This window comes from Oncorhynchus gorbuscha, unplaced genomic scaffold (assembly GCF_021184085.1).
Source record: "Oncorhynchus gorbuscha isolate QuinsamMale2020 ecotype Even-year unplaced genomic scaffold, OgorEven_v1.0 Un_scaffold_1034, whole genome shotgun sequence".
Lineage (NCBI taxonomy): Eukaryota > Metazoa > Chordata > Actinopteri > Salmoniformes > Salmonidae > Oncorhynchus > Oncorhynchus gorbuscha.
Window position 1 is genome coordinate 190,412 of NW_025745941.1, and position 12,272 is coordinate 202,683.

The following is a 12,272-nucleotide window of genomic DNA, read 5'->3' on the forward strand; positions in this document are numbered from 1 at the left end:
TCGCCATGGAGAGATGACTTCCTTTTGGAAGAGAAAGCGGTCCAGCCGATGATCAAATAAAGAAAGAAAAGACTGTCATGGTGCAATACCTTGGGATGACAAAAGAGGTTGCTACATGTACTTCCCTAATGAAATAGCATGCAGTATGGGTGCATCTCATACTGAAGTGGCTTCCTTTCCTTTCCTCCTTTCCTTCATCCCTACTAGGCACACACTGGTTGAATCAATGCTGTTTCCATGTCATTTCAATGAACCAAAGTGGAATAAATGTTGAATTGACGTCTGTGCCCAGTGGGTCTGCACATATGTCGTTGGATAGAGTTGGACAGGTTAAAGCAAATACCTGATGAAGTTAATCACCATGTTGCTTTCACCTTTGCTTTATTTTCAGATCAGTGCAGATGAGGAAGTTGAGAAGAAAAGAGGAAGCAGCATTAGACTATTGAGATGCACCCTCACTCACAGGGGTAGTGGTGGAAACCACATGTCCTGGTCTCTAGTCTATATAACTCAGCACATCACTGTCCCCCTTCCACTTTTCACTCTCTGTCTCTCTCTCTCACACACACACACACTCAATCATCATTTCACCATGGGCAACTTTGCTGCCAACGAGGGACTTTCGGTCTTTGTCATTGTAAGTCTGTCAAATTAAATTCTATAATTACTCCACATTTCTGTTTTGCGGTGTAATGTGCTACTGATCTAACCAGGTGAATTGGGTCTGTTTTAGCTGGTATGGCTGGGAATCAACGCTTACCTGTTTGTCCAGTTCTACATGAACTTCCTGACTGAGAGATGGTTCTACACACGGGTCCTTCTTGGGGTAAGTTTGAGAACCAAAGTCCTTAGATCAGTTTAAGATTTCATACTCTGCTCTTAGTGTATTAGACATCTTGGCAACCCAGAACCAAATATGGAGTGCTGGCCTCTGGCCAACTGTTGTCATCTGTCAGCAGGGTCTTCTGTATTACATATTTAACATGTAGACCTTTATCCTTGTTTGATTTTATATTTACATGTATATTGTACAGTTAGTAGGTCATTCATATTGAATATATGTAGTCCATATTATGTCTAACCCCTCTTGTCTGACAGAGATTGAAACAAAAGAGGAATCACGAGTTGATGTGATACCTTTACTCTGTGGTTACAGCTGTGTGTATGACTGACTACGTGTTCCTCACAGGAAGCCCAGGTGGCTAAACTAAAAGTAGCAATGACCAGAAGTGAAACTGAGTCTGCACTTTACTCTACGCTCCTCTCACTCCTGCTCCGTCCCTGAGGGCCCCTTTCAATTGAAACCAGTAACCAGAAGTTTAAAAAACAGATTCAAACTGTAAAAAATGGTGTTGTTCGACTAATTATTCCCAGTTCCTCTCCCTCTCTATCTAACCCTACTATCACTCCCCTCAGGATGCCCTCTCCTGGGCCAGGGCTCCTGCAGCCTGTCTCAACTTTAACTGTATGCTTATTCTGCTGCCAGTCTGCCGGAACCTTCTGTCCTTCCTGCGCGGCTCCATTCAGGTAACACAGACACACCCCGACCCTATTTCATTCAAATGTGTATGGGTAGTCATCTATAAATAATAGCTGTATCACGTTTTTTCAAACTTTTCCTACACGTTCAGTGTTGCAGTCGCACAGCTGCTCGACAACTGGACAGAAACATCACCTTTCACAAGCTGGTAGCTTACATGATAGCATTTCACACAGGTACCCTACTCACTCACTTAGTTTGCTTTACATTTGCCTTTGATCGCCTTCATTCTTCTTCATTGTTCATCAAACAGATGTCTCTGTACAGATTGTAATCTTTACTTTGCCTTTGTCCTTGCCTAGCGGTCCACATCATCGCCCACCTGTTTAACTTTGAGTGGTTCATGGGAGCCCAGCTGTACAGGAACAGCAGCTCTCTGCCCTTTGTGCTGTCCCAGATTGGCACCGGAGACAATGCCTCCTACCTAAACCCCATCAGGACTGACCAGACCGTGAGTATTATATTAGCTACAGATTTTCATTGTTCATTATGTCTATGACTACCTAGGACACTGTGTTCATTATGTCTATGACTACCTAGGACACTGTGTTCATTATGTTTATAACTGCCTAGGACACTGTGTTCATTATGTTTACAAATGCCTAGGACACTGTGTTCATTATGTCTATGACTACCTAGGACACTGTGTTCATTATGTCTATGACTGCCTAGGACACTGTGTTCATTATGTTTATAACTGCCTAGGACACTGTGTTCATTATGTTTATAACTGCCTAGGACACTGTGTTCATTATGTTTATGACTGCCTAGGACACTGTGTTCATTATGTCTATGACTGCCTAGGACACTGTGTTCATTATGTCTATGACTGCCTAGGACACTGTGTTCATTATGTTTATAACTGCCTAGGACACTGTGTTCATTATGTCTATGACTACCTAGGACACTGTGTTCATTATGTTTATAACTGCCTAGGACACTGTGTTCATTATGTTTATGACTGCCTAGGACACTGTGTTCATTATGTCTATGACTACCTAGGACACTGTGTTCATTATGTTTATAACTGCCTAGGACACTGTGTTCATTATGTCTATGACTGCCTAGGACACTGTGTTCATTATGTTTATGACTGCCTAGGACACTGTGTTCATTATGTTTACAAATGCCTAGGACACTGTGTTCATTATGTTTACAAATGCCTAGGACACTGTGTTCATTATGTTTACAAATGCCTAGGACACTGTGTTCATTATGTTTACAAATGCCTAGGACACTGTGTTCATTATGTCTATGACTGCCTAGGACACTGTGTTCATTATGTCTATGACTGCCTAGGACACTGTGTTCATTATGTTTACAAATGCCTAGGACACTGTGTTCATTATGTTTACAAATGCCTAGGACACTGTGTTCATTATGTTTACAAATGCCTAGGACACTGTGTTCATTATGTCTATGACTGCCTAGGACACTGTGTTCATTATGTCTATGACTACCTAGGACACTGTGTTCATTATGTCTATGACTACCTAGGACACTGTGTTCATTACGTTTATAACTGCCTAGGACACTGTGTTCATTATGTTTATGACTGCCTAGGACACTGTGTTCATTAAGTCTATGACTACCTAGGACACTGTGTTCATTATGTCTATGACTGCCTAGGACACTGTGTTCATTATGTCTATGACTACCTAGGACACTGTGTTCATTATGTCTATGACTACCTAGGACACTGTGTTCATTATGTCTATGACTGCCTAGGACACTGTGTTCATTATGTCTATGACTACCTAGGACACTGTGTTCATTATGTTTATGACTGCCTAGGACACTGTGTTCATTATGTTTATGACTGCCTAGGACACTGTGTTCATTATGTCTATGACTGCCTAGGACACTGTGTTCATTATGTCTATGACTGCCTAGGACACTGTGTTCATTATGTTTATAACTGCCTAGGACACTGTGTTCATTATGTCTATGACTACCTAGGACACTGTGTTCATTATGTTTATAACTGCCTAGGACACTGTGTTCATTATGTTTATGACTGCCTAGGACACTGTGTTCATTATGTCTATGACTACCTAGGACACTGTGTTCATTATGTTTTAACTGCCTAGGACACTGTGTTCATTATGTCTATGACTGCCTAGGACACTGTGTTCATTATGTTTATGACTGCCTAGGACACTGTGTTCATTATGTTTACAAATGCCTAGGACACTGTGTTCATTATGTTTACAAATGCCTAGGACACTGTGTTCATTATGTTTACAAATGCCTAGGACACTGTGTTCATTATGTTTACAAATGCCTAGGACACTGTGTTCATTATGTCTATGACTGCCTAGGACACTGTGTTCATTATGTCTATGACTGCCTAGGACACTGTGTTCATTATGTTTAGAAATGCCTAGGACACTGTGTTCATTATGTTTACAAATGCCTAGGACACTGTGTTCATTATGTTTACAAATGCCTAGGACACTGTGTTCATTATGTCTATGACTGCCTAGGACACTGTGTTCATTATGTCTATGACTACCTAGGACACTGTGTTCATTACTGTGTTCATTATGTCTATGACTACCTAGGACACTGTGTTCATTATGTTTATGACTGCCTAGGACACTGTGTTCATTAGTCTATGACTTAGGACACTGTGTTCATTATGTCTATGACTGCCTAGGACACTGTGTTCACCTTATTATGTCTATGACTACCTAGGACACTGTGTTCATTATGTCTATGACTGCCTAGGACACTGTGTTCATTACTGTGTTCATTATGTTTATGACTGCCTAGGACACTGTGTTCATTATGTCTATGACTGCCTAGGACACTGTGTTCATTATGTCTATGACTGCCTAGGACACTGTGTTCATTATGTCTATGACTACCTAGGACACTGTGTTCATTATGTTTATGACTGCCTAGGACACTGTGTTCATTATGTTTATGACTGCCTAGGACACTGTGTTCATTATGTTGCCTAGGACACTGTGTTCATTATGTTTATGACTGCCTAGGACACTGTGTTCATTATGTCTATGACTGCCTAGGACACTGTGTTCATTATGTTTATGACTGCCTAGGACACTGTGTTCATTATGTTTATAACTGCCTAGGACACTGTGTTCATTATGTTTATGACTGCCTAGGACACTGTGTTCATTATGTTTATGACTGCCTAGGACACTGTGTTCATTATGTTTATGACTGCCTAGGACACTGTGTTCATTATGTTTATAACTGCCTAGGACACTGTGTTCATTAAGTTTATGACTGCCTAGGACACTGTGTTCATTAAGTTTATGACTGCCTAGGACACTGTGTTCATTAAGTTTATGACTGCCTAGGACATGTTCATTAATGTCTTATGTAGTGCTATAAAGGCTTTAGGAATGCATAACGTGTTACAGAGTATTCTGTATTTAATGTAGCTATGTCAAGAGGTCAGTTCTGACCAAGGACAGAATGTTGACAATTGATAGCAGATTATGACAGAGAGGAATCCCCCAGCATAGAAATAGAATCAATAGAATGATAATGTATTTCTATGTTCCTCAGCCCATAACACACTATGACTCCTTCATTACTCATTGTCTGCCTCCTCTGAACAGAGAAATATAATATATGAATAAAACAGATCGTAAAATGATCAGCAAATGTCCCACTTTTTGTAATATTAAAGCAAGTTCATTTTGCTAAGTCAGAAGGAAGCATTTCTGAACATTACCGACTTCCCTAAATAGGTTGAGCAGATAGTCCCAAACACAGCCTCCACACTCCCACCGAGGCAACAACATGACTGCATTACTCTGAAATCCCCCTTCTCTGATTGGGTCAGAACCCAACCATAGTGATGTTCACTACCATCGCGGGGTTAACGGGCGTGGTCATCACCTTGGCCCTCATCCTCATCATTACATCATCCATGGAGGTCATCCGCAGGTCATACTTCGAGGTTTTCTGGTACACCCATCACCTCTTCATCATCTTCTTCATCGGACTCGTCTTCCACGGCTTCGGGTGAGTCAGTTAAAACTCACAAAAATGTGTGCACATTCATTGTTTCTCCATAATACCCCGTTTGAGCCAGTTGAACATTTCCTACAGAGACATATCATATTATTAGCCTCATTTTAAGATATTAAAAGGTTTCATACATGCTTATAACAAGTAATAAAACTATTATAACGGCAGGTAAAGCCCTGCCGTTTTATTTTAAATCTCTCTGAAACGGTTTTCCACAGGCGAATTGTCCGAGGGCAGACCGCTACAAGTCTCCTGGAGAACAAGCCATTGCAGTGTGCAGATCAGTTTGAGTCATGGGGAATGAACGGGACCTTCTGCCCTAAGCCAGAGTTTGCTGGGAACCCTCCTATGGTGAACTTTGACAGCTCAGTTTTTTTTTACATGACTTAAGTGTGCTGCTTCTCTTTTGTAAAGAACATTTTCTCTGTCGGTTTCCTCTTCAGACATGGAAGTGGGTGGTGGGGCCTATGATCTTGTATGTGTGTGAGAGACTGGTCCGATTCTACCGCTCCCAACAGAAGGTGGTCATCACCAAGGTCAGTACTGTCCTTCAAGCCAGCTTGTACACTCCCAAAAGGCAATTTCTCTAACGGACAATTTCTTTTAGATTTAAAGCCAGCGTGATTGAGACAGTCGTCCTTGTTAGAAGACAGCCTTGGCCAAGAACCAGAATCATTTACTATGCAGTTCACGTCTACTCATCCAACAGTTAGTTGTCTCTTTTGTCCTCCATCTTGTTTTTCTTCCATCCTTCTCCTCTCCAGGTGGTGATGCACCCGTCCAAGACCCTGGAGCTCCAGATGAAGAGGAAGGGCTTCAGCATGGAGGTGGGCCAGTACGTCTTCATGCAGTGTCCCTGCGTCTCCCAGCTGGAGTGGCATCCCTTCACCCTCACCTCCGCCCCCGAGGAGGATCACTTCAGCGTCCACATCCGTATCGTGGGCGACTGGACCCAGGGCCTGTACGAGGCCTGCGGGGGGGACAAGAACGAGACCCAGGAGGCATGGAAACTGCCCAAGTACGTGCTTGAATGCAGAGCTAACATTTTCTACGACCACGTCCCCTTAACTAATCTTCGGTTAAATATCCATTAGGTTGAATGTCAATGAGGTTTTTGTACTGCTATTTCTGCACTTCATGTCCCTACTTGACATCATAGTGTAGTTAGTGGGCTGTCATTTAGTACGTGACCATAGGGTAGTAGTGTTTTCTTTGTAATGTGAAATAACGGTGAGGGGAAGTGCCACAAGAGAGGAAACGTGGTTTTCAGCAGTAGTACATTTCAATAATCGCAACATTGTGTAAGTGTTTAAACAGAAAGTATCCAGTATATTAGATCCTGTCATGTTTTTACAATATAAATGTAATTAGAAGACTATTAAACTGTTATATGACTGTAACTCTCTCCCTGGATGCAGAATGGCGATAGATGGCCCGTTTGGTACGGCCAGTGAGGACGTGTTCGGCTATGAGGTGGTCATGCTGGTGGGTGCTGGCATCGGGGTCACCCCCTTCGCCTCCGTCCTCAAGTCAGTGTGGTACAAACACATCCAGGAGAACCAGAACGTCTTCACCAAGAAGGTGAGAGAGGGGCTCTGTCTGTCTGGTTTATTGTCTTTCTAAATTGCAGTGTAGGGTACTTCCCCATTTCATTCCACCAATGTTTCAACTAAAATGTTCTTCATTGCATTGTGATTTGCTTTTCTATTTCATTTCATCAAGTGAGGGAAAATCTCACTGCTATGAGTGCAATGTTAATTTATTTTCAACGTTGGCATCGTTCTTTTAGGCTGCTCTTTGCTTCTTGTTATATGTCCAATTTGTAATTCAAAATTCAAAAGGGCACTCGCACATCTGAGCTATCTTTGTTGCAGGTGCATGGTAACAGTTGAATAAGATGAGGAAAAAGGAGAAACCCGCACACTGCTCTTGATAGTATCACTGCTCTTGATAGTACCACTGCTCTTTATTAAGCTTCACGCTGCGGCCTCAAGGCCTTTGTCAGAGCTTTGTTTTGTCCAATATGTGAAACGGACAATCTTTCTTCCATCTCCTCGATACCAGATCTACTTCTATTGGCTGTGTCCTGAGACCCAGGCGTTTGAGTGGTTTGCTGACCTGCTACAGTCTCTGGAGGGACAGATGACAGAGAAAGGCATGGTGGACTTCCTCAGCTACAACATCTACCTGACCCGCTGGAAAGAGACCGAGGTCAGCACACCACACTTTTCAGCAGGGGCGCAACTATATATCCAGTCGGACAAAACACTCCAAACACTCCAACCAGCCTACCCGACCGCTCGGAGATGTCCGCATGGTCCTAAAGCACATCTTCGCCACATTTTGTATCACATTCCAATGATAAAACTGTGTGGACAAAAATCAAATTTCAGAATGTGGTCCTCCCCCCGTCCCCAGAGAAAGTTGTGCCCCTGCTTTTCAGAGTAATACTGAAGAGAACTAACATTTTCTTAAACTCAAAAGACACACCGATGTACAGATACACAGCACAAACACACACATATTTATGTTGTATGTACAAGGATGAAAGCTAAAAAATCTGCGTTGTCTCAAACTGAATAACTATTGCCCATAGATGAGTGGGACAATGCATAATCACAAAATGAATCTCAAAAAGTGTATTTTTTATTTTTACAAAAGGCTGCTCACTTCAGAGTTCACCATGAGGCAGAGAATGACCCTATCACAGGGCTGAAGCAGAAGACTCTGTATGGGAAACCTAACTGGGACAATGAGTTTACTACTATTGGGACAAAGCATCCAGAGTGAGTGCCTTTCAGCCTCTTCTAATCCAAATGACAGCCAACAGAAATGGCATATTCCAGAGAGACACATGAGTTAGATGTACTTAGATTGTAAAATGTGTTACATGTATAGTTCACAACTTGTGGACTATTCGTAATTAAGGTGTGTGTGTCCAGGAAAAAAGTAGGAGTGTTCCTGTGCGGTCCCACCCAGCTGGCTGACGTCTTGGAGAAGCAGTGCCTGTCTCACTCGGAGGCTGGTGTCAAGTTCATCTTCAACAAGGAAAACTTCTGAGACCCCAACACCCCTCCATGAGTACCAATTATTCCTACTTTATCAAAGTTAGCTTTCAATATTGCCCAGACCCAGTGTCCTCTGGCTTGTAAGCTGTTTCACATTCCTAAACTGTTGTGTTATCCCCAACATAAACAATCAATGGATTTTATATGGATTCTTTGGGTGAATCATGTTTTTTTTAAACTTAAGTGCTCTTATCTCACACAAGTTTATCAGATCATAGCAACAAAAATGGAAGTAAACTTCACTGTTCTAATGATCATGACCTTCCACATCCCTCCTCAGTGACATTTCACAATGGGTTTCTTGCACAAATCTGTGAAGAAATGACCAAACCTACCCGCATTTACCACAGAGACTAGAACGTTATTCTTGTTCTGCAATACAACATGCAAACACAGAAACTCTAGTGTCAAAACTCTCTAGTTCCACTTCCTCCTGTTTCTGGTGTTGTATTTACAAGTTTGTATAAGCAAAATAATATGCATAAAGCTTACTTCATTTAAAATATTTTCTTTTCACTGCACCAGGGATAGTCTACCAGACATTTAGCCTTTGCAGCTTTCTTCAGTGTGTAGGTACAGTAAACGTTTGTCTAAAATGAAAATGAGCAGCAACAAAAAGCTGTTTGGGATGTGATATTCTAGTTATCCCAGCTGCAACTTCTCCTGCTGGATTCAATAGCAGCTGAGAGTTTCTGTAGGCTGGCCAAGTGAGTGATACATTTCAGCGACCAGTGAGCACACTGAGACATGTCAGTCCTATGTGTGTACGTGTGGGAGTTCAGCGTCTCTTTTTACTGAGGTCACAGTCAAATAAACCTAAAGTGCTGGTGAGGAAAAGTCTTGCAGCGTGTGGCTGATGAACTAGACTGCATAAAGTATTGTGATAACGCTTGGCTAGAGTTGTTCTGCATGGTGTTGTATTTGTGCTGCTTGATAAGTTACACACAGACATCATAAAAAGGTTTCATTTGAACGTTTAATGACATTCAGCTATGGGTCCTAGTCTATTGATGACACCTTCCACCCCACAAAATTACAGGCATATTACTGTTTCTATGGAACTTGTTTTATTCTTCATTTGTATAAACAATGATTGCAACTTGAAATCGTGTCTGTATACAATATCCTGTGATCGGTTTACATAGCATTTCCTAAAGCAAGTTTAGCTGATCTGTGATGTAAAATAATGTACATAATAAAGACACTGCTTTTCCTCACCCTATATCAAGGAAGTGGGACAACAGGACAAATAAGCATCCATCAAAATGATGATTTATTCATTATAAGTAAAGCCAACATTATAGTTGGAACATTGGTATCGTAAGGTAGCAGCTTTGAAGACAAGCTGTCATAATAGGAGGATTTCAACTGATGCATTTAAAGTCAATGAATAAAGTGTCTTCAGGGTAGACAGCATTTCAGCCCATCCAGAGCATTTCAATAGATGCATTAAATAGGTCAATAAACCGTGGGGATTGAAGGACGCAGGATTGGCTCAATGGAACGCAGACCGTGGGGATTGAAGGACACAGGATTGGCTCAATGGAACGCAGACCGTGGGGATTGAAGGACGCAGGATTGGCTCAATGGAACGCAGACCGTGGGGATTGAAGGACACAGGATTGGCTCAATGGAACGCAGACCGTGGGGATTGAAGGACGCAGGATTGGCTCAATGGAACGCAGACCGTGGGGATTGAAGGACACAGGATTGGCTCACATTCAACAAATCTGATCTAACAAAGTAGATCTTTGTCAAATCCATCATGATCGATGTATTGTAACGGGCCCACAATGTGGTTACTAAAGTTTGATTTGGATATATTTGGCTGTTTTCACTGCATAACATTTAGAAGTTGTCCCTTTTCAGGTTGAGAAGAAGTGACCGCTAAATGCTAACTCCCATTCCTATAAGCTGGTAGCATAGCTAGCATTCAGAAATCAGTGGTGGTCGTCAGTCCGTTTTTCTTCTTCTAGTATTACATTGTTTTTGATTATTGCATTGTTGGGTTTTGAGTTTGCAATAAAGGCATTTCACTGTACTTGTGCATGTGACATTAAAAATGTGACTCTTGATGACCTGATCATGTCTTGTCAAATGGTGGTCCTTCTGTAGCTCAGTTGGTAGAGCATGGCGCTTGTAACGCCAGGGTAGTGGGTTCGATCCCCGAGACCACCCATACGTAGAATGTATGCACACATGACTGTAAGTCGCTTTGGATAAAAACGTCTGCTAAATGGCATATATTATTATTATATTATAAATATACAAATAACCACATTTTTCTGGAGGGCAATTAGGAGAGTCGGGATCTTTCCTACACGCATTTCCATTGTTTTGGTCGAGTTCCATTGACCCCTTTATCACATCTATAGCCGTATCGCTGCTTGTCCCATTCAGCATAGAACGTACAGTGAGCTACTGATTACTGAATAGCTCCTTCAGGATGGGTGAAGCATTGCACCTTCTATAAGCAGTATCAGGGTTGGTCCTGGTCTAGGGGGTTAAGGCCACAGCAAACACACTGACCACACAGTACATGGTGGTTCTCCCATTTCACTGTGCAGCTCCCTGAGAGAAAGATTACTGAACAGACATTGTAAGCAGCATGAGTCAGTTTGATAAGCAGTGACAGTGCATGAGTCAGTTTGATAAGCAGTGTTTCCTAGGCAGCTGGGGAGGGCTGGTTTAGTGAAGAGACATGTGGTTCCCACCCCAAAGTGCCGCATGTCATGATGACACCTGTTTTGTTGAATGAAAGAAGATTTGAGATAGACAAGATGGCGACATACACATTGACGATTACTTCATGGAGTAAATGTTTTATTTTTAATAACGGCACATTTTCTAAATTAAAACACCACCTGCCACTGGACAGTTCATAATATACATGTTTGGCTGAATCAAGAATGAAGTATTGCCAACTTAAGGTCGTTTTGAAAATTCTCTGTGCTACCAAACAGTACTTAACCTGTAACTCCCAGTAATCGATACCAAAAATCTTTGGTTAAATATCATTATCTGGTGTAAGATTTTGTAACTAGGAAACCCTTTGAACTGAGCAGTGGTGAATGTTATCTTACCATCAGTAACAGTGTCCCAGTAGCAGGAGTTAGCTGTGTGGAGACCAGCACCACTCTTCTGCATGACAGCACAGCTAACTGTAGAGAGAGAGGAACAGGTAGGGGTCAAATTATGATCATCGTTAACAAAATATCAGTAAGCAATTGTGTTTTTTCCCACATATTATTCACTCATTGGCACCATACAATAAGTTTGCATGCTGGATTTACAGTAACATTAACAAGTCTGTGTTCAATAGAGAAGAAGGCAGCCATACCAATGTACTTGTATGACTTAGTCTGTTTGACCAGCAGGGTGAGGGCTTGTTCCACAATCTGGGTTGTCCACTGGTTCACAGTGTCCTGTCTGTAGCCTTCTCCAATGATACTCTGAATACACTGCAAGACAGACAGTTTGGACACACACAGACACAGACGACACACACACACACACACACACACACACACACACACACACACACACACACACACACACACACACACACACACACACCCATTTGAGAAGGCTGGCCCCTTAGCATGTGGGGAGCATGGGACCTGATGTGAACAGTGCTGTATTCAGAGTAATATAAT

The 12,272-nt window shown here is 42.0% G+C and overlaps 1 protein-coding gene and 1 pseudogene across 1 annotated transcript; one reads left to right on the forward strand and one right to left on the reverse strand.

Moving 5' to 3' along the window:
- Positions 1-485: 485 nt before the first annotated feature.
- On the forward strand, positions 486-8,677 carry LOC124021056 (cytochrome b-245 heavy chain-like). Its single transcript, XM_046336377.1, has 13 exons — positions 486-637; positions 734-826; positions 1,417-1,527; positions 1,632-1,716; positions 1,843-1,991; positions 5,361-5,542; positions 5,767-5,899; positions 5,992-6,084; positions 6,313-6,566; positions 6,967-7,129; positions 7,613-7,759; positions 8,210-8,334; positions 8,491-8,677. The coding sequence occupies exons 1-13, from the start codon at positions 593-595 to the stop codon at positions 8,606-8,608; spliced, it is 1,698 nt and encodes a 565-aa protein (XP_046192333.1). The 5' UTR covers positions 486-592; the 3' UTR covers positions 8,609-8,677.
- A 2,435-nt stretch (positions 8,678-11,112) lies between these two features.
- LOC124021051 lies at positions 11,113-12,196 on the reverse strand (annotated as a pseudogene).
- Between the last annotated feature and the right edge of the window lie 76 nt (positions 12,197-12,272).

Excerpts from the sequence above, each read along its gene's own strand:
- LOC124021056 (XM_046336377.1), top strand. The coding sequence starts at position 593 with ATGGGCAACTTTGCTGCCAACGAGGGACTTTCGGTCTTTGTCATT. Across the intron at positions 638-733 it reads GACTTTCGGTCTTTGTCATT|CTGGTATGGCTGGGAATCAA; the intron begins GTAAGTCTGTCA and ends GGTCTGTTTTAG. Across the intron at positions 1,528-1,631 it reads TCCTGCGCGGCTCCATTCAG|TGTTGCAGTCGCACAGCTGC; the intron begins GTAACACAGACA and ends CTACACGTTCAG.